This window comes from Erythrolamprus reginae, chromosome 4 (genome assembly GCF_031021105.1).
Source record: "Erythrolamprus reginae isolate rEryReg1 chromosome 4, rEryReg1.hap1, whole genome shotgun sequence".
Taxonomy (NCBI): domain Eukaryota; kingdom Metazoa; phylum Chordata; class Lepidosauria; order Squamata; family Dipsadidae; genus Erythrolamprus; species Erythrolamprus reginae.
The window spans coordinates 96,692,351-96,714,715 of record NC_091953.1 but is presented as its reverse complement, the minus strand read 5'-3'; the positions used below and the strand labels follow the sequence as shown (position 1 = coordinate 96,714,715).

Below are 22,365 nucleotides of genomic sequence, written 5' to 3'. Positions count from 1 at the left end.
GGCAATGACATGATGTCATCGGGCGGGAAAAACAGTGGTATAGGGGGGAAAAACGTGAAGTATTTTTTAATATTTTTGAAAAACCGTGGTATAGACATTCCGCGAAGTTTGAACCCGCGAAAATCGAGGGAACACTGTATACAGCATAGTTCCAGCTGAGATAGAATGGCTATCTTAGAATCATTTTCTTTTTAATTTTCTGAGATGGGATAATGATTTGGGAGAGATGATGGAGAAGTAAATAATGACATAGTACTTTTCCTGCAGAATCTTCTTGTGAGATTATGTAGCAATAGTCCTATATATTTTTCTCCTGCACAGTTGCTTTTTGAGATGGGTACCTAGGCAAATTTGATCAATAAACAAATTCTTTTGTTCAATTTTCCACTTCTCTCATTTTATTTTCCCCCTCCTGCAAACTATTACATATGATTTATATATACCATACTCTTCTTCCTCTGTTGTCACATCGCTTTACTAACCACTTAGTAGAGTTTACATATTAATGTGAGTAGAGTATTACTCTACATATTAATCATTAACATTTACTTTATTAATCTGTTGGATAGTGGGATTGGAAAGACAATGTTTAACAGGCATCTTGACTAATTCGCACTGGATTAAAAACTACTGAAAAGATGTAGTTATCTGCAGTAATTTTGCTCCTACATCACAAAACTAAACTTGAAAACACATTTTCTTGGGCAGGAAATGTAGTTTTGTAGTACATGAATAGCAAAAAGTATGGACATTTTAAAAATCTATACACTTTCTATAAAATTTATCAGGCTTTCTATATATCCTGGAAAATCTATGGACACAACAATGTTATGCTTTTCTTAGTGCCCTAAAATTGTGTAAATGTGTACGTGTTAGAAGCTGCCAGACTAACACAAGAATGCTTAGACTTATTTTCCAAAGTACATGACCACAAAGTGTGTTGGGTAGTGCTTCCCATCTTAAGTGATAGCTACTACCGGATGCTAATCAACCATGTGGTTTTTATAATCTTACTTGAAAAGTGAAGCAGCACAGCTTCAAGGCCAGCAGGTTCACATGAAACATTACTATGTTTTTTATCCACCTTTTAAAATATGGGTGGCAAGATGGCAGACATTTAAATATTGTTTTAAAAACACACTAGGCGTTCATAAGTAAAATGAAACCAGCCCCCTTACTGAAACTTATCTAATCTTGAATTGTGTAATATTTTATTGAATGACTTAATTATAAAAAGTGCATTAGAAAATCTACTTGGAAGCCATTGAATTTTAAAAAGAATCTTTATTACAGAGATGTACAACTCTTCCACAAAGGAGGGATATAGAAGGCTTATTGTCAGAAGGCTGTCAGTGCTTTTTTTAAAAAAAAAAACAACCAAACGTTTTGTATACACTGATCTACAGTGAGGAGTAAGTTATTTACAGGAATGTACACAAGTATCTTCATTTCACCAGGTGTGACATTTGTACAAGGTGTTATTTATTGGAGACCAGTTTATTTCACTCTGTATGTGTAGAAAACGCAAAGTGATTTAGTAAAGTTCCATCCAACGGCTAAAGAGACCACGTAGAGCAAGATGAGAAGCGCAAATGGATACAGGAGGACCACCGTGTTCTTCAGGAAGGGCAGTGCTGAAAAGGAGCAGAGCTTCAGTAGAAACCAAGACTGCACCTCTTTGTCTCAAGGATAGGAAAGAGCAGGAAGGACTCCCTCTTGTGGACGAGAAAGCTAATACACTTTCACTAAAAAACACATCCCCAGAGCAATTGCTAATTCTTAGAAATAGGATGCTTCCTGAAACAAAAATTATTGAAGGAAATGGCAGAGTTCGCACTATAGGGCAGTAATGGTGAACCTTTTTTCCCTTGGGTGTCAAGACAGCGTGCGTGCTATCGCGCATGCACGAATGCCCACACCCATAATTCAACGCGTCGGGAGAGTGAAAACAGCTTTCTCCACCTCCCGGAGGCCCTCTAGAGGCAGGAAACAGCCTGTTTCCCAACTTCTGGTGGGCCCAGTATGCTCGTGTTTCGCCCTCCCCAGGCTCCAAAGGCTTCCCTGGAGCTGGGAAAGGGTAAAAATGCCCTTCCCCTCTCTCTGGAGGCTCTCTGGAAGCCAAAAACACCCCCCCCAGAGCCTCTGTGCAAGCCAAAAATCAGCTGGCCAGCACACACATGCACATTGGAGCCGAGTTAGGGCAATGGCTTGTGTGCCAGCAGATATGGCTCCACATACCACTTTTGGCACCCCTACCATGGGTTCGCCATCACTGCTCTAGGGAGTAAGTAATTTACTATACGCCAAAGGAGGCTTTGGCAAGACAACTATGGAGGTTTTATGCTTAGGAGCAAAAGTAAAGAGTTTGAACTAAGCTGCTCTGTGACTACAGATAGTCCCTGACTTATGACTGGTTGCTTAACGACCATTCAAAATTACAATGGTCTACCACCCACCCACCCAAAGTACTTAAAACCCAGTTCTGAACATTACCTCCTTCCTGGCGGTTACATAACCGTATGTCAGGCACTCAGCAACTGGCCTGCGAAAATGGCTTTCTGATTGATAATGAATGATATAACCTTTATGCACGCTTGTTTAGTGCCAATAATACTGTTCCTTCTTTATCTGCCATACTAATTTATTGCTGAAAGTTTTACCATTACTTACCACTGTACCCCAGAAATGTCACATAGATATAATAACTAAGTGCAACCAGCCAGAAAGTATTTCCAACAAAATAGCCAACAGATGATGCTGATAAAATTACATCTGCAAGAGATAACTCAGTCTTAGTGTGTGACATAAAGGAAAGCAAGACAATAAATATGCTTCAATTTAAAAAAAGGATACTTACAATGAATGAAAAACAACTGGATAAAATGCAGGATAACAAGAAGTGGGTAGAAAGCATTCAAATGAACATCAAAGGCATAGCCCCACTCTACATCATAATCCCTGTTCTGATGCTTTAGCAAAAATTTATTGGAGATAAACCTTTGGGGGTGAAATTCAAAACCTATGTATTAAAATGTGCAATGCTTTATTATTTCAATATACCATGAAATAACTCTTAACTCTTCCTTTCTGTGCAATATATACTCTTCATGTTTTATAGTACTTTCAAATCCAAATGTGTTTTTGATCTAAAAATCCAAAATAAGTTCTTTTAAAGAATATTATAACAGCAAGAGAATAGTTTTGACTCCTTAGCAGAACATTTAAAATACAAATATAGGTGAAACTCAAAAAATTAGAATATCGTGCAAAAGTGTATTTATTGGAAATACACTTTCCAAATGAGATGGAAACTTTTGCATCTCATTTGGAAACCAAGGACCCAGAGAGTGGAGGAAGACTGGACAGGCGCACACACAGCAAGATGCTTAAAGTCCAGTGTGAAGTTTCCACAGTCTGTGTTGCTTTGGGGAGCCATGTCATCTGCTGGTATTGATCCACTGTGCTTTGTTAAGTCCAGGGTCAATTCAGATGTCTACTGAGAGATTTTGGAGCATTTCATGCTTCCTTCTGCAGACGAGCTTTATGGGGATGCTGACTTCAATTTTCCAGCAGGACTTGGCATCTGCCCTCACTGCCAAAAGCACCAAAACCTGGTTCAATGACTATAAGATTATTGTGTTTGCTTGTCCAGCAAATTCGCCTGATCTGAACCCCATAGAGACTCTATGGGGCATTGCCAAGAGAAAGATGAGAGACATGAGACAGAACAATGCAGAAGAGCTGAAGGCCACTATTGAAACATCCTGGTCTTCCATAACACCTCAGCAGTGCCATAGGCTGATAGCACCCATGTCGCAAATTGCTGCAGTGCCATAGGCTGATAGCACCCATGTCGCAAATTGCTGCAGAAAGTGCCCAAACCAAGTTCTGAATACATATGCATGCTTATCCTTTTCAGAGGTCTAATATTGTTCTATGTACAATCTTTGTTTTATTGATCGCATGTAATATTATAATTTTCTAAGATGGTGGATTTGAGGTTTTCATGAGCTGTACCCCATAATTATCACAATTAGGACATATCACGGCTTGAACTATCTTGCCTTGCATCTAATGAGTCTCTTTCATATATTATCCCAGCGACCAGTTAGGTCCCAGAGTTGGCCTTCTCCGGGTCCCGTCGACAAAACAATGTCGATTGGCGGGAGCCAGGGGAAAAGCCTTCTCTGTGGCGGCCCCGGCCCTTTGGAACCAGCTCCCCCCAGAGATCAGAATTGCCCCCACCCTCCTCGCCTTTCATAAGCTCCTTAAAACCCACCTCTGTCGTCAGGCATGGGGGAACTGAGATATCTTTTCTCCCTAGGCCTATACAATTTATACATGGTATGTTTGTGTGTGTGCTTGTTTGGTTTTTAATAAGGTTTTTTTTAGTTATTTAAAATATTAGATTTGTTATATGCTGTTTTTATTATTGTTGTTAGCCGCCCCGAGTCTACGGGGAGGGGCGGCATACAAATCTAATAAATAAATAAATAAATAAATTATGTTTCACCTTTTAAGTTGCATTACTGAAATAAATGAACTTTTGCACGATATTCTAATTTTTTGAGTTTCATCTTTATATACTTCAGTAGGGAATTTTATTTTTCCACCCTCCTCAAATTAGGACAAGGGGAAAAAAAAGATTTCCCACTGTTTCTAATCCTAAACATATTTTTCTAGTTATTTTCTAGTCCGGATGGTTTCTATAAATTCTACTGCATACATAAACGTCAAGTAATGGTGATATATTAACAAGTGAACTAAGAATTAATTTTAATTTCCTATGATCCTATCCAGAAAGGAAATCCAATATGTCAGCATCACTTTTGCCCCGTTGTTCAAAATATTCTAGTCTTTCCTTATAACCAAATCTTGAGCGGATACCAGAGTACAATATTAATTTTAAATCCTCTGTTTGAATTTGCAATTGTTAAAATCATAAATCTGCATTTTAAGATTATTTTAAAAATACTTACCACATTAAAGTTGCAATTAGAAGGCCAACTCCTACACAGTCTATAAACACGACCCACAGCAGTAGCTTTATCATTTCAAAAAATCCCAATCCTAACACAAAGCCAAATCCTATAGTGGATACTGGAGGAGGAAGATGAACAGCAGTGACATATATGATTAATTCAAGGTACACAACTTGCTCTAATTTTGGATAGTCATGTGCTCCCCACATTTAATTCTGCTTAAGGAAGACTCATTCAGTAATATGCCTCCATCCCCAATAAAACTACATCTTGCCAAGCAAATATTTCATACTCTCTTGTTGTCAATACTGCTGGTCTGAAAACTGAAAGATATAAACAAAAGTGCCTTGGTAATATTTTCCTATTTACATGGTCATAACCAACCATATGTGAGAGTAGATAGGAAAAAAGAACTGAACAAATATAAAATACTGTACTTGAAATTTGGTTACACCTATGACCGAATAATATCCGCTGGTAGTATTCACCATATAATAAATTGATGAATTTAAACTAAGCTGTCCATGTGACAACGGGGATGGGGTGAGTGATGTAGACTTTGTCTATGGTTTTCTCTTTCATTTACCTTTTTTGTCTTTTTGATGATGAATGTAAAGATGCTAGGATCGAGAAAATGTCTTTTTTAATGTATATATTTGAAATAAAATTCCTTTTAATTAAAAAAAATAAAAAAATAAATGCTTCTAAGTTGATGAAGTAAGTTATAGATCAATGATGGCAAACCTTTTTTGATTCGGGTGCCAAACTGGGTATGTGTGGATGTGCTAGCATGAGTTCACCTGCCCACACCCTTTCCCTTCCCTCCACACACGTGAAACATGCGCACAGGCCTTCCTAAAGCCTGGTACTGTAGATGAAAAAAAAATGCCTAAACGGGCAAACAGGAAGTTCAGTAAAATGTACTTCCTGTTTGCTGTTGTGCTGTTTTTTGCACTCCAGGGATTCAGGAAGCTTCTCCGAACTCTGCAGTGTGCAAAAAACAGCACAACAGCAAACCAGAAGTATAGTTTTCCGATCTTCCGGTTTATCTGTTGGAGAAGTTTTTTGCCTCATGGCTTCAGGGAAGCTTCCCTGAAGCATCCAGAGGACGAAATGGCCTTTCCCAAGTCCGAAAATCAGTTTGATATGGCTATGCAAGCAACTTGTGGCATGAGTGCCATAGGTTCGCCAACATGGTTATAGATAATGGTGTCTTTTTAAAGACTAGGGATCAGCATGTTAGCCTGCTTACTAACAGAGAATTACTGGACATTGGTGTTCCTAGAGTTCAGATACAATTCTGAGTTCCTTCACAAATACTATGAATCTGACCCTACCAGCAGATGATCAGGCTTGGGGAATGTACAGGCATAGTTCTCAATTCTGTAATGGTTTACTCTGGCTGACCACTATGTAAAAAACTAATATTTATTTTATTTATATCCCACCGAATTCTTATGAGGCAAGTTAGGAGACAGTGTGACTGGCTCTAACCAGCTTTCATGCCTAAAACTCACCGTCTCCTGGCTTCTACTCTGATGCTTTAACCACCAGACCTAATTGGTTATTGCTACTGAGCTCTTATTACTACCAATATTTCAGGGCACCAAGCTAGAAACACTAATTTCAAGTAGATAGGGAAGTTCATGGCTACTCACCGCACAGCCAGATACTCAGCAACACAAGGAAAGCAGGGTCATCTCTAGCCCACTGGTCTTTTGTCTGTTTCCTGTACTGAAAATTTCTGTACACTTTCTGTGGTGAAGTGAAGAGATACAGCATCTGCCACAAAGCGAACTCAAAGTCCATGTGACGAAAATGAAGGAGTCTTCTCAAGTATTTGTAGCGCTTTGCCCCAGCTGTGTGTCTTGCTGATTCTCTTGAATTTAAAGATCCATTGCCCTGATCTCGGGGATGAATTGATGTGGTAGGCAACATCTTGCTAAAGGAGGAGGAGATACCGTAGCTACAATTTTTAAAAAGAAGTATCTCCACCTCTCACTTTTCTGTTTTATGTAAGCACGTATTAGATCCTGTTATTAAACATAGTAGTAATAGAAAGCAAATCCTCACACTATCTGTTAAGTATACTCAAAGTGTTAACAAACTTGATACAATTCCAAAAATTATTTCTCCAAAGATTCCAAACGAAAAAGTCACAAACTAATGGAAAAATTAGTCTACGGAGAGGGGCGGCATACAAATCTAATAAATAAATGAATAAATAAATGAATGAATGAATAAATAAATAAATAAAATGTTCCACTTCATCCATTTGGCATCACTATTCTTGAATAAGCAGAGAGTTTAACATCAATACCTTGACGAAGGTCACTATTTTATATAATTATCTGGCTTTGGCAATAATAATAATAATAATAATAATAATAATAATAATAATAATAGTAAAAATAATTTATTAAATTTGTATGCCGCCCCTCTCCAAAGACTTGGAGATGTAATGTGATTCAGTACAAAGAACTCAATACATAAATAGCTATGAAAGAGTTTTACCTACTTCTTGTAAGATTTTTGGTAGGAATAATGTTTGCTTAAACATTTGGGAGAATTTCAAGATATATACAGCAAGGGTGGCAGAAATTTGCCATTCCAAAATATCGACAAGCAGAAAGCAACAATAAATTACTGACAGTGATTTTTCTCTCTCATTGCCATTCCCAAAAGATTCATTCAGGTATCATAACAAGCCACAGCTACATGTATGAACCTCAGGCTTCTACAAACTTCTCTTCCCCTCTTGTACAAGAGTTATGTGGTTGATATAATTCAGACCATTATCTTCTCGCACAGGCCAAATTAGGACAAATACATACTGATTTTGTGAAACACCTTGAAATGATCCAAAGCTTTAATTACTTCATAAGATAATTGTGTTGTACAAATGGAAAATGATATACAGTGATCCCCCGCTCGTTGCGAGGGTTCCGTTCCAGGAGCCCCCGCAACGAGCGGGTTTTCGCGAAGTAGCGCTGCGGAAGTAAAAACACCATCTGCGCATGTGCAGATGGTGTTTTTACTCCCACAGCGCTAGCGAGGAGCCGAAGATTGGGGGCGGCGCGGCTGTTTGCCGCCGGCATGGGGGGCTTCCTAGCAGCCCCCCAAACCCGGGTTGGGGGTCCGGGGGGCGCTGTCTCTCGGCGCTTTCGAGCTGAGTCCGGGAGCGAATTCGCTCCCGGACTCAGCTCGAAAGCGCCGAGAGACAGCGTGGACAGGCCCGTTCCTTGGCGCTGTCTCTCGGCGCTTTCGAGCTGAGTCCGGGAGCGAATTCGCTCCCGGACTCAGCTCGAAAGCGCCGAGAGACAGCGTGGACAGGCCCGTTCCTTGGCGCTGTCTCTCGGCGCTTTCGAGCTGAGTCCGGGAGCGAATTTGCTTCAGGACTCAGCTCGAAAGCGGCGAGAATGAACGGCGTGGGCGGGCGAAGGGCGGGCGGCAGCGAGGAGTTTGCGTGGGCGGTGGGGAAACTCCTCGCTGACGCCAGCAAGAGGGGGAAGACCCAGGAAAGCCACCCAGCAGCTGATCTCCCGGTTGCCATCTACGCATGCGTGCCCATAGAAAAAACGCACGCATGCGTAGATGGTATTTTGACTTCCGGGTTGAAAAATCGCGAAGTACCCTGTTCGCAATGGTTGGGGACGCAATAAACGGGGGATCACTGTATCTGTAAATTATTTTTCTTTCCTGCATAGTAGGGAAGAGTGTGCTAGGAGGCTGTAGAAAATGACAACAAAAAGAGAAAATTCTTAAATTATCTTTGACAAAAGCAGGCAACAACTGAGCTTTTTATACCTTTTGATCCAATGTAGTAAATCTCAAATGGCTAGAAAAGATTTAGGGACAAGGAAACCATTCAGTAGACATAACTGTGGAAGAACAGAAATGAAAGTCAATCAGTATTGTAAAGGGATTGAAAAGCTAGTTGCAGAAACTTAACTTACAACCACAGTTGAGCCCACAAATTTATGTTGCGAGACATTTGTTGAGTTTTCTGCACTTTACTACTTTTCTTGCCACATTTGTTAAGTGAATCACTGTAAGTGTTAGTACTATGGCTATTAAGTTTATATGGTTTCTCCCCTGACTTTTCTGGTCAGAAGGTCGCAAAGGTTTATCACTTGAACCCGGGACATTACAAGTCATAAATTTAAGTCAGTTGCCAAGCATCTAAATTTTGATCATGTGACCATGGGGATGCTGCAATGATCATGTGAGAAATTGTGATAGGTCATTTTATTCAGAGCTGTTGTAACTATGAATGGTCACTAAACAAACCGTTGTAAGTCGAGGACTATCTGTATATGTTTGCAAGGTTGTTTTCTAAGGAAACGGTAAGTGTGCAGTAAAGTAGAGTAGGCTGTGTCTTTGCTGCTAAAGTTTGAAGGGGAAAGATGAAGTTAAAAGTAATCAAGAACAGGAATTAGGCAATGAAACAAGTTCCTAGAAGAAAAAAACCCAAAATCAAACCTGGAAGAAAGCACCGGCCAAATACTTTAGCATTCTTGGCTAGAAAATTATATAGGCATGGAATAGATCAAATGTTTAGCTAATCTAAATTAAATCTCATCAATTAGGACAATGCCAGCAACAATGCCCCCTCCCTTCTGACCATTAAATGTTATGTATGGATGTGATATGGAATGTTGATTGTGTTTTAAGATCATGGGATTTTAGTCATAGTTTTAATTATTAGATTTGTACATATATTGTTTTGTATTGTATATTGTGAGCTGCCCTGGGTCTCTCGAGAGGGGCGGCATACAAGTCTAATAAATAACAACAACAACAACAGTTTATGGAACACACTACAAAACATACAAATTAAATTCAGAAAGTTAAAGAGCAGGCAAGCCACCAGTCCTCAGAGAGGGGCGGCATACAAATCTAAATAATAATAATAATAATAATAATAATAATAATAATATAATTTGTTCTGTAGGATACAGTCAGAGCGTAAAATCAGCGCATAAAACAGGGACATTATATGATAATTTATAAAAGGAGACCCCAATACTGTATAGGAAGAAACAGGCATTCTGAAAATAGAAACAAAAAATAAATATTCCTAAAGAAAAGATGGAAGTGGCTTTGGCTTCAAAAACAGATAAGGAGGGGCCAGTCTGTTGAAGAAATAAAGATAATATTAATCCTAGAGAGGAAAACCATGACAGATTCAGAAAAGCTTGAAGAATAAAACAGGCAACTGTATTTCGGCAAAGACCAAAGAAAAAAACAAAACCCCAGACTTCTTAAAAAGCAACGTTTTGTCTGTGATGGTGCTCCACGGATTGAAGGGGACAGAGGAAGCAGGAAACGAAACACCAGTGGACAAAATCGGGAATACCATCAGAATATTCCTGGAGGAGACGATGTGATGAACAGAAATAGTATTTGTCTGTTTTGATTCTCAAGATTCCGACACTTCAGTAATAATGATGATAATGATAATAATGATAACAACAACAAATATGCCATGAGACTTTCGAATTCAAACTGACAAGGTTCTGGAACACAATACACCGGACCTCACGATTGTGGAAAAGAAAAAAGTGCGAATCATTGATGTCGCCATACTAGGTGACAGCCAAGCCGATATTGGGATCTTAAAATTGAACTACAACAACTGTGGCATAAACCAACTCTGTTCCCAGTGGCAATCGGCACACTGGGTGCTGTGCCAAAAGATCTCATCCGGCATTTGAAAACAATTAACATTGACAAAATCACAATCTGTCAGTTGCAAAAGTGGATCTGCGAGCATCATATGAAAATAGATCACACAGTCATAGACACTTGGAAAGTGTTTGACTTATGATATTGTGATCCGAAATGCATCACATAAATCTTGTTTGCTGTGTGTAACTGTTTTTTGTGAATAAAATAATAATCATGATGATGATGATAATAATAATAATAATAATAATATAAAAAGAGAGTTGGAAGGAACCTTGGAGGTCTTCTAGTCCAGTGTTTCCCAACCTTGGCAACTTGGATATTTGGACTTCAACTCCCAGAATTCCCCAGCCAGCATTCGCTGGCTGGGGGATTCTGGGAGTTGAAGTCCAAATATCTCCAAGTTGCCACGGTTGGGAAACACTGTAGTCTAACCCCCTACTTAGGCAGGAAACCCTATACTACTTCAGACAAATGGTTAAGACCAATGAGAATTATTTGACAAGCGATCGGTTTATAGTAGCCAGAGGCCGACTCGGAGAGCAGCGTTTGAGACAGGGGGGAAAGGCCGCAGGTACCTTTCAAGGCAGGAACGATCGAGGCGGTAGAAAGCGCAGATGAAAAGCTTGCAAGACGCAGGAGGGAGGGGAAAGGGGGCGTGCCTGTCTTCGGATCCCCCCACCGTTCCAGAACCCCCGGAACGTTCCAAACCACTTTCACCTTCCGCGAGCGGCGACTGCCCCCGCCCCGCCTCTTCTCGTCCGGTCGCTGCCCGGGGGAGGGAGAGTGGGGGGGACTAAAGACGCTCCCCAGAGGAAAACACCTCCACCCCACAAATTCTGCTGCTGGACTGCCTCCCCTGCCACCCAGACTCTAAGTTGCTGACTCTTCCGTAACTTCCAGGGGTCCCCAACGCCAAAGCGCATGCGTACGCAAGTGTCACAGGCCTACAGTTGGCTCGGCCACGGAGTCCGGTGGGTAGTCTTTAAGCGCAGGATGATGACGTAAGGGACTTTAAAAAAAAAGAGTAGAAGGGTCAGTCGCCGAACAGGAGTGTTACAGCGGGTTACATTGCAAGTTTCTTTTTAATTTGTCTCGATACTATAAAGCAGAGGGCTTCAAACTTGGCGAGTTTAAGACTTGTGAACTTGAGCATGATTAGCTCAGGAATTCTGGGAGTTGAAGTCCACAAGTCACAAAAGAGCCAACTTTGCCTATCCCGCTATAAAGAGATACTGGTAGGGTTGTGGTTTTTTTTTTTTTAATGTCGATTCTCCATTATATTTTTATGTAAAAGGTGCCTTTAATTCACTCTCCCTTTCGAAGGAAACAATATTGGGCAAAATAAATATTCATACATTTTTATATACAGTATTTATATATTTATTAAATAGCAGAATATAAAATATATTAATATAAATACATGTATAAAATATATTCATACATATATTAAAGCATTTAACGTAATATGTACTACAGTACTCTACTGTGTGGGAAAGACTTACGAGCTGCAAAAATCGTCGGATATTAGATTGGATAGGCAAAGATCCATCACTTTGCTGGTCATCTATTTCTGTCTGTCTGTCTCCCCGTTCAAAGGTAGTTGTTTTTCGGGTTCAACGCGTGCAAGTACTTAGTTTTACCACTTTGCACACAGCCTTATGCAACGTCAGGGTGATACATACTAGATTTTCAATAACAGAGTTATATATTTCATACCAAAAAGGGAAAGACAGAGTTATATGACACACTAAACCAGGGGTGGGCAAAGTTGGTTCCTTTATGATTTGTGGATTTCAACTCCCAGAATTCCTGAGCCAATCATGCTAGCTCAGGAATTCTGGGAGTTGAAGTCCATATGTCATAGAAGAGCCAACTTTGCCTACTCCTGCACTAAGCCATACTTAATAGATTACACAATAAATCAGGGGTCTCCAACCGTGGCAACTTTAACTCTGAAGGACTTCAACGCCCAGAATTCCCCGGCCAAACTTTGCTTTTAAAGTTGCCACGGTTGGAGACCGCTTCAATAGACTGTGTTCACTATAATTAAATGATTTCTCATTTTATCATAGCACTCGCGTTATATTTTAGCCTAAGAGTTTCGCATGAATTCCAGCTGACGCGTGTATCAAACACAAATCGAACCACCTTCTATTGAGATCCCTTCCAAACCTATAAAATTCGATCAAATAACGCCTACATCTAACTAAATACTGACTTCTTCCACTGAAGTCTACGGCAGGGCTCTCCGACCTTGGCAACTTTAAGCCAGGTGGACTTCAACTCCCAGAGCCCCATCCAGCTTTGCTTTTAAAGTTGCTAAGGTTGGAGACCCCTGGACTCTACGGGGCCGTCGTCTCACCCACGGGAAGCGGGAGAGGCGCGTAAGCTTCTGGGAGTTGAAGTCCTCCAGGCTTAAAGTTGCCAGGAATTGGAGACAATAGCTTCCAATTGAAACGAAGCTCTCTGACGTCAAAACAAGGCGCCTTTTCTACACTTTTCGTAACTCCGGGGAGAGGTGAAAGGTGAAGCGAAGAGGTGGCTCTCGGGAAACGTAGTTCTTGTGGCTGAGGAAGCTGCGGAGCCGCGGGGGAACTCTTGCTTGGGGTGAACGGAGGTCCGAAAGCTAAGAACGCCTCGCCACCATGCCGAAATACTTCGAAGGGAAAGAGGAGGACAAGCGGGCCTGCTCCGGGGTACGCGAGGATCTGAAGGCCTGCCTGCTGGAGTGTCCCTGCGTCATCAAGGTAGCTGGGAGGCTGCGGGGAAATGGAGCTCTGGGTGGCCGAGGATATTTATTTACTTATTTATTTAGTCAAACAATTATAGAGTGATAATTTGTACAGATAAAACATTAAATAAGTAATGATAAAAAGTAACAAAAGAAGACAATAGGACAGGAACGGTAGGCACAGTGGTGCACTTATGCATGCCCCTTATGTGTGTGTGTGTGTGTGTGTGTGAAAATCAGCCATATACAGTATATACATATACATACATACATATTTATATTTATTACACACACACACACACACAAACACACACACACACACACATATATGTTGTATGTTTATTTGCTGAATTTGAAAATTAAGGGAGACTAGGATAGATCTATTTCCGCCTTATTTTGGCCTCATCAGCTAGCCCTACCCACTGGGACTTGAACCTGCAACCTTTGCCTTGTAAGGCAGAGAATTATCCTCTAGGCCAGCGTTTCCCAACCGGTGTGCCGCGGCACAGTAGTGTGCCGCGAGACATGGCCAGGTGTGCCGCGAGAAGCTCAAGCTGGGCGGGGCGCTGCCGGCGCCCCTGCCTGAGTGTCGTCCTGTGGGTGGTCTTGGGCTTCACAGTCGCTTCCTGGTTCCCTCTCCTCCCACCGCCTGTGTCTCCCGTCGTCGCCTCCCACCAAGCCGTCACCCGTTGCCGTGGGTTCCTCGAGTGGGAGCTGCCGCTTCCCTCCGTCCAGCTCAGCCACGCTGCCGTAGAAAGCACAGAGGTTATTGCCACCGCTTCTGCCTCCACTCAGGGAGCCACCGTGGTCACCGCGCCTTTTTCTCTCGCTCAGCTCAACCACGGTGGCTCCCTGAGTGGAGGCAGAGGTGGCGGCAATAACCTCTGCACTTTCTACGGCAGCGTGGCTGGGCTGCCTGGAAGGAAGCGGCAGCTCCGAGGAATGAGGCGCTGGCGGTAGACACAGGCGGAGGGAGGAGAGGGAACCAGGAAGCCACCGTAAAGCCCAAGACCAGCCACAGGACGACCTTCAGCCAGGGGCACCGGAACCGCGCGCAGCCATGGTGGGAGCAGCATGAGGTAGCAACGAGGCGCGAGGACAAGCAGGCAGCTTGGCGGAGGGGAAGCGCTGAGGGGCTCTCCTCCTTCCCCACCCCCGCGCTTCTCTCCCTCCCTGGCTTTCGCTTCGCCCCATGATTTCCCCGCAATTTCATCCAGGCCACCTCTTGCCTCCTTTTGAACTGCGGGGAAATCTGCGGGCAAAGCAAAAGCCAGGGCGGGAGAGAAGCGCGGGGGTGGGGAAGGAGGAGAGCCCCTCAGCGCTTCCCCTCCGCCAAGCTGCCTGCTTGTCCTCGCGCCTTGTTGCTACCTCCTGTCTTTTTCCAGGGGCCTTTGGAAGGCACCCAGGGAAGGGGGGGGGGATTGGGGGTGGCTGCAGCGGCTTCTTGTCCTCCTCATCCGGCTGCTAATGCCCGCCCGGCCCCTCTTGCAGTCCCTTCACGGAGCGCTTTTGTCCCAGGCTGTCAGCGAAAGGGCTGCAGGACAGGCGGGGCAGGTGTTCTTCTCACAGCTGAGGCAGAATTTGGAATGTCGGGGGTGTGTGCGTGCGGGCTCCGCATCCCCCTGCCACCCGGAACATTTAAAATAAGAGCAAGAGAGACATAGCAAGAGAGGCAGAGAGAGAGAGAGAGAGAGAGAGAGCAAGAGAGACATAGCAAGAGAGGCAGAGAGAGAGAGACAGAGAAAGAGAAAGAGAGAGAAAGAGAGCTAGCAAGAGAGAGAGAAAGAGAGACAGAGAAAGAGAGACAGAGAGAGAGAGAAAGAGAGAAAGAAAGAGAGAGAATGAAAGAGAGATAGCAAGAGAGGCAGAGAGAGCAAGGGAGAGAGAAAGACATATAGGGAGGGAAGGAGGGAGAGAGAAAGAGAGCAAAAAAGAGAGGAAGAAAGAAAGAGGGATGGAGAGAGAGAAAGAAGGGAAGGAAGGAAGAGAGAGAAAGAGTGAGGGAGAAATAGAGCGAAATGGAGGAAGATTTTTTTTTGTCAAAACTTTTCTTTAGCCACCCCCCCACCCCCCCGTTCAGTGTTCCCCAGGATTTTGAAAATATGAATAATGTGCCGCGGCTCAAAAAAGGTTGGGAAACACTGCTCTAGGCTACAGTATCCAATCCCTTCAGCTCCATATATATTCTGTCCGATCACCCTGGTATATTGAAGGAGCGTCACAGTTCCTTTTTGCCTCTCGGCCCAACCCAGGACCATTTCCAAGGCGGTTAATTTGTTCATAGCCGACAACTATATTCTATATGTGTCACATGTTTTTTCTGATTTGTTTAAAATTAAGGGAGAGTAGGATAGCACTATTTCGGCCTTGTTCTGATCTCATCAGCTAGCCATACCCTTACTGGGATTTGATCCTAGTAAGGGTATGGCTAGCTGATCAAATCCCAGTAAGGGTATGGCTACCTAATAAGGCCAGAACAAGGCCGAAATAGTGCTATCCTAGTCTCCCGTAGTTTTAAAAACGCAGCAAAAACATGTGACATATATACACATTTTTTTTTCCTGTTGGATCACCCTGGTATACTGAAGGAACGTCACAGCTCCTTTTTGCCTCTAGGCCCATCCCAGGGCCATTACAAAGCAGTTAATTTATTCAAAGCCAACAAACTGTATTCTGCATGTATGCAAAAACATGTGATACATACATACATACATACATAGATATAGATATATATATGCATATACATACAAACACCCCCCCACACCTCCCCCCTTACACTCATGTTATATGAAAAAATTAAAATAAACTGTTATACTTTCAATATGGTTTTATACATTGTTTTAACTTTTGATTGGGAGCCATTCAGAGTTGTTTAGAAGATTTTATTTTATTCATTTATTTATTTATTTATTTGTCAAACAATTATAGGGTTATAATTTGTACATATAAAACATTAGATAAGTGATGATAAAAAGTAGACAATAGGACAGGGACGGTAGGCACAATGGTGCGCTTATGTTTTAAATAAATATTTTAAGATATCCATGTGAAATTTAGGAGAAGAAATAATTAATGTTTAATTATTAGAAACCATTAATAGAAACAGCTCTTTTCTTGTGAGTTAGACACACATACATTGCTTTTCTTTTCCATCAGAACAGCTAATATGTACCCTGCTTATTTCCTTACACTGCTCTTCCTGAAGGGGTCTCCTTCCTACTTTGTTTTTAAGTGACGAGTGTAACCTTATTTCAGCTAGAGACCTTTTGTTTTTAAAAGCTGCATGCATACATTTTATGAGGGTCTACATTAAAAAAAAGTATGCAGTGATCTTGTTTGATAATGTACCTTATAAAACTGTAAGAGAACATGGAAAGAAGACCGTCTACTAAAATAATGACTTTTTGTCCTCTCAGTTAAAAAGAATTGAGATAAACATGGATAAAACAGTCTTCCTAGACCAAGGTCACTTTTAGAATAGTACAATATATTATGACTACAAATAAAAATACAAATAGCTGCTTCAGCGGAGCGAAAGAACGTGGAGGATTGGGGAGCTGAAAACGCCCGGTTTCAGCTTTCCAATCCTTCACGTTACTTCGCCGCTAAATCGTGTGGCAGCAAACATGCTTTGGGGGTTTGGAAGGTGCTACTTCTCCTCCCCAGCTAAACCCCCAAAGCATGTTCGCTGCCACACGATTTAGCGGCGAAGTAACGTGAAGGATTGGAAAGCTGAAACCGGGCGTTTTCAGCTCCCCAATCCTCCACGTTCCTTCGCTCCTTTCCTGGCTAAATCGTGTGGCAGCGAACATGCTTTGGGGGTTTGGAAGGTGCTACTTCTCCTTCCCAGCTAAACCCCCAAAGCATGTTCGCTGCCACACGCGAGCGATCCGGGAGTCCAGGAGGGGGAGAGAAAGAGAAAGAGAGAGGGGGGAAAGAGAGAAAGAGAGGGATAGAAAGAGAGAGAGAGTGAGAGATGCTCAGTGAGCCTTTCTTTGAAGTTGCCTTTCTTTCTTTCTTTCTTTCTTTCTTGCTCTTTTTCTTTCTCTCTTTTACCTTCCCTTCCTCTATTTCTTCTTTTCTTTCTCCCTCCCACCTTCTACCCTCCCTCCCTTCACTCATTCCTCTCTTACTCTCCCCTTTCATACGTTTCCTTGCTTCCTTCCTCTGTTCCTGTCCTTCCCCCTTTCTTTCTTTCTTTCTTTCTTTCTTGCTCTTTTTCTTTCTCTCTTTTACCTTCCCTTCCTCTATTTCTTCTTTTCTTTCTCCTTCCCACCTTCTTCCCTCCCTCCCTCCCTTCACTCATTCCTCTCTTACTCTCCCCTTTCATAAGTTTCCTTGCTTCCTGCCTCTGTTCCTGTCCCTTCCCCCTTTCTTTCTTTCTTTCTTGCTCTTTTTCTTTCTCTCTTTTACCTTCCCTTCCTCTATTTCTTCTTTTCTTTCTCCTTCCCACCTTCTTCCCTCCCTCCCTCCCTTCACTCATTCCTCTCTTACTCTCCCCTTTCATAAGTTTCCTTGATTCCTTCCTCTGTTCCTGTCCTTCCCCCTTTCTTTCTTTCTTTCTTTCTTTCTTGCTCTTTTTCTTTCTCTCTTTTACCTTCCCTTCCTCTATTTCTTCTTTTCTTTCTCCTTCCCACCTTCTTCCCTCCCTCCCTCCCTTCACTCATTCCTCTCTTACTCTCCCCTTTCATAAGTTTCCTTGCTTCCTTCCTCTGTTCCTGTCCTTCCCCCTTTCTTTCTTTCTTTCTTTCTTTCTTTCTTTCTTTCTTTCTTTCTTTCTTTCTTGCTCTTTTTCTTTCTCTTTTACCTTCCCTTCCTCTATTTCTTCTTTTCTTTCTCCTTCCCACCTTCTTCCCTCCCTCCCTCCCTTCACTCATTCCTCTCTTACTCTCCCCTTTCATAAGTTTCCTTGCTTCCTGCCTCTGTTCCTGTCCCTTCCCCCTTTCTTTCTTTCTTTCTTGCTCTTTTTCTTTCTCTCTTTTACCTTCCCTTCCTCTATTTCTTCTTTTCTTTCTCCTTCCCACCTTCTTCCCTCCCTCCCTCCCTTCACTCATTCCTCTCTTACTCTCCCCTTTCATAAGTTTCCTTGCTTCCTTCCTCTGTTCCTGTCCCTTCCCCCTTTCTTTCTTTCTTTCTTGCTCTTTTTCTTTCTCTCTTTTACCTTCCCTTCCTCTATTTCTTCTTTTCTTTCTCCTTCCCACCTTCTTCCATCCCTCCCTCCCTTCACTCATTCCTCTCTTACTCTCCCCTTTCATAAGTTTCCTTGCTTCCTTCCTCTGTTCCTGTCCCTTCCCTCTTTCCTTCCTTCCCACCCTCCGTCCATTCATTCACCCATTCCTCTCTTGATCGCTTAAAGCCGGTCCCTGGTGCAAAAAGGGTTGGGGACCTGTGTCCTACAGGATTGGGTGGCAGAGAAGTTGAACATATGTAAATTTAAAAGTTTAAGAAAGTTTACAAGTTAAGTGAAAGAAACTTCATTATTCATTTATATATACATGTACATTTCTTCATTAAAAACATGTCTTTCTGCATAATTTAGACTAACTTTGTGAGTTTTTTGAGGGCTGGAACCAATTAAAATTATTTACATTAATTCCTATGGGGAAAAGTTGTTCGAGATAAGAGCTGCTCGACTTAAGAGCCCAGGTCCGGAACGAATTAAACTCTTATCTCGAGGTACCACTGTATTGGAAAAATAGTTGTGAAGGATTATGTATAATATAAATTTTTGTTAACACCTAAATGAATATATTGAATCTTTTATCTGGGAATCTTTTATATCAGGAAGGGAAGAGTGCCAAAGAATGCTTGAAGGAAGGACATTGCAGAGGTTTGCTAATTTCCATGTTTGAATGCAGAAGATCATTGGTAAGTTTGTAAGTTTGGATCCCTTGAGAAAAATGCAAAAATGTGAGCGGCTGCTGCTGAGCTTGCTTTTTTGATTTCCATAAATCACTATGTCCTCTATGCAAAGTGGGATGCAGAGAAAATGTATATATTTCATCAGATTAAGGTGATTATTTATTCAAGATCTTTTCCTGTGTTTTGAATTGCATCCTGCTAATTTTATTGTCTGTAACTCAGTGGAAATCATTAGAAGCTCAGCCCATCCCTGGGTCTATGAATGGAGTCACGCATTACCATCTTAGGAGAAAAAACATGAGAAACCTCTATTGCTTGTTAATAAAAGTGTTTGCTTCTGGATTCAATTCAAGGTATTGGTCATCCCCTTTAAAGCTCTTTATGTATGGAGCCAGGATATCTGAGGAACTGTATCACCCCAATGAGACTAGCCCACCCCACTGGTTCCAGCAGAAAGGGCCACTTCGGATCCCATCTGTCAAAGACCCCAGTTGGTGGGTCCAGGAGAAGAGCATCTGGAATATGTTGGAAGTGAGGTTGCCTTCCACACATCTGGCCTTCTAGAAGACCTTGAAAACTTGGCTCTGCTGCTTAGCCTAGGGCTTATTACATTGGAGGTGGCTGAATGGGTAGAGAAGATTTCCACTCCCAGATATTCACTATGGAATATAAAGTTATCAGTACAAGGCAACCTTTCTTAGTTTTTCAGCCTTAGTTTTTACAGTAGTGGCCAAAATTTGTGGAAACCTTCTGGGAAAAATATTTTCTAAAACTAGCTAATAACACCACTTTTTGGGGAGCGATAGTATATACCAATGAAAAGATAATTTAATAATATAATTTATTAGACTTGTATGCCACCCCTCTCCAAAGACTCGGGGCGGCTCACAACAGCAATAAAACAGTACAATATAAATCTAATAATTAAAACTATGACTAAAAACCTTACAGTGTCTTCCCATGGAGTGAACCATGTCTTTTAGTTCTGCAGCTGTTATAATGTAAAACCAGGATTGACTGATTGCTTCTATTAACTGAGTTTTATTGCTGGGTCGCTTCTGACTAACAAGTTTCTTTAGTTGGCTCCATAGATTTTCAATTGGGTTAAGGACTGGGCTATTTCCAGGCCATTCCAGCAATGGAATGTGATTATCTTGAAACTCTAAAAAAAAAAAGTATTATTATCCATCAAACCTCAAAAATACTTTCCCCAAAAGGCTTCCACAATTTTGGCCATCCACCCCTGTACTTAATAAGCTTATATTATTATCAAACTCATAAATATGAATTAGAGCAACTAACTATTAAAACAAAATAAATACAAGATGAAACAGCCAAAATTTAAAAGCAACATAATGACATAAAAATAGCTGCAGAGAACATAACTATTATGTTTGATTATTAACCATGTAATATACAATAATATATTGTAATTTAAATGATATATGACATTCTTAATCAACAGTATTTTAAAATCACAGATAAAGCAAAGACAAGAATATATCAAGCGGGTACTAAAAAATACGTGCATTACAAGCATGACTTTCCCAAAAAGTTATTCAATTTTTAATAGTTTTAAGTGCTTAGTGTATAACTGCTGAACATATTGCTTTTGTTGGCATTTTTAAAAATGTTGAATTTACTATTAATCTAAACTATTGTAAACTCAGTAAAAAAAATGGTTACCCATTTAGAATTTCTCCCAAGAAATGCTAAATATTGCCAAATTTTCTTATGAGCTTCCTAAAATAAAACAACTAGTTATAGAAAGTTTTACTGTATATAATAAAAGTTAGTAGTTTTTGCTTATATTTATTTTTCTCCTTTAAAGTTGGATAACAGAACAAGATTCAGAGGAATAAAAGGATATTGAAGCTGCATTTTAAGAAGCAATCTTGGGGATATTTTTGCAGATTGAAAGACCAGAATTCTCTGGGTTTCTTTCGAAGTTATTCCTTGGATGTGATATCATGAAATGATTGGCACTGAATATCAGAGATACTAAATTGAAAATCAAGTCTGGCAGTTTTGTGGATATCATATTGTAAATAAAATTAATTTTAACTCTTTAACTTTGGGTGTTATTTTTCTAGGAAGTGAATTATTGTATAGGCTGATTCATTTATAATATGAATGTTTCAATATGTAATATTATTGTATTTACATTTTTTAGTCTTTTAGCAAGTGTTCCGAAAAATGCCAAATTACTGTAAGTAGACAAATTATTCTCATAAGGAAGTATTGCTCTAGTTCTGAAAAAGATATACAAGTGGGGAGTCATATGGTGTAATATAAACTGGTATCCACTGACGTAGATAAATGTATTTACTGCAAACATTCGTAAATATCCAGATGCGGCAAATGAGGTGGAACTCATTTTCTGCAAACACTGCAATTTCAGAAAACAAGCTGTAAAATTCATTTGAAAATGGTTAAAAATTTGGCCTTCAGCTGGAAACGTTTAAAGCTATGATGCCAACACATCTTAAGGATAGCAGCCTGGAAAAGGCTAGCTGGTTTTACTTTTTCGCCAAAACATATTGCTGCTTAATAAAATGAATATTCTACAGAAATATTCTTCCTCCACTCCATCATTTTGCTATTTATACCTAAACCTCTAATAGCTTTTTGTATGTGATTTCTGTTATGAAATTACAGGCAACCAACTATGGTAGAAATTGACAACATATTACTCACAACTACTAAGGTATCTGTTGTGTTTTCCAAGAAGTGCCTATATTTCTTCAATAAAATTTTGGATATCACTTTAGTGCTGTGATGGTGAATCTTTTTATCATCATGTGCTGAAAGTACCTGCATGTGCCAGCACCCACAATGAAGTGCTCATGTGCGCACGCCCCTCCATGCCCCCTACCCCTGTGCACACGATTCTCCACCACTCCCCATGCCCCTGTGCATACACATGCGACCGCCCTGTTCTCCCCCCCCCCCACGCATTTTGGGCCTAGCACACCAAAGTAATTATCTGACCTTTCATATTCTACTTCTCTCTGCATTTCCAAGTTAATGTTTTAAAAGTATTCATATTAAGTTAATTGTGTTTTGCTGATGCAAAAGTAAAGGCCAATGAACTAAGGA

The 22,365-nt window shown here is 41.0% G+C and overlaps 2 protein-coding genes across 4 annotated transcripts; one reads left to right on the top strand and one right to left on the bottom strand.

Annotated features, from left to right (window-relative positions):
• Window positions 1-1,375: 1,375 nt before the first annotated feature.
• UNC50 (unc-50 inner nuclear membrane RNA binding protein) lies at window positions 1,376-12,427 on the bottom strand. 3 transcript variants are annotated; one of them, XM_070750974.1, is made up of 7 exons: window positions 12,176-12,427; window positions 8,790-8,863; window positions 6,641-6,924; window positions 4,980-5,100; window positions 2,858-2,997; window positions 2,671-2,772; window positions 1,376-1,634 (listed from the first exon to the last, which is right to left on the bottom strand). In XM_070750974.1, exons 3-7 carry the CDS (start codon window positions 6,918-6,920, stop codon window positions 1,498-1,500), a joined length of 780 nt encoding a protein of 259 aa, XP_070607075.1. In that variant the 5' UTR covers window positions 6,921-6,924; window positions 8,790-8,863; window positions 12,176-12,427; the 3' UTR covers window positions 1,376-1,497. The 3 variants fall into 3 exon arrangements, with proteins under 3 accessions (XP_070607075.1, XP_070607073.1, XP_070607074.1); XM_070750972.1 differs by lacking the exon at window positions 12,176-12,427 and adding an exon at window positions 11,249-11,701; XM_070750973.1 differs by lacking the exon at window positions 12,176-12,427 and adding an exon at window positions 11,391-11,633.
• A 766-nt stretch (window positions 12,428-13,193) lies between these two features.
• On the top strand, window positions 13,194-21,338 carry COA5 (cytochrome c oxidase assembly factor 5). Its single transcript, XM_070751004.1, has 3 exons — window positions 13,194-13,420; window positions 19,189-19,272; window positions 21,098-21,338. The coding sequence occupies exons 1-3, from the start codon at window positions 13,319-13,321 to the stop codon at window positions 21,137-21,139; spliced, it is 228 nt and encodes a 75-aa protein (XP_070607105.1). The 5' UTR covers window positions 13,194-13,318; the 3' UTR covers window positions 21,140-21,338.
• The last annotated feature ends 1,027 nt before the right edge of the window (window positions 21,339-22,365 follow it).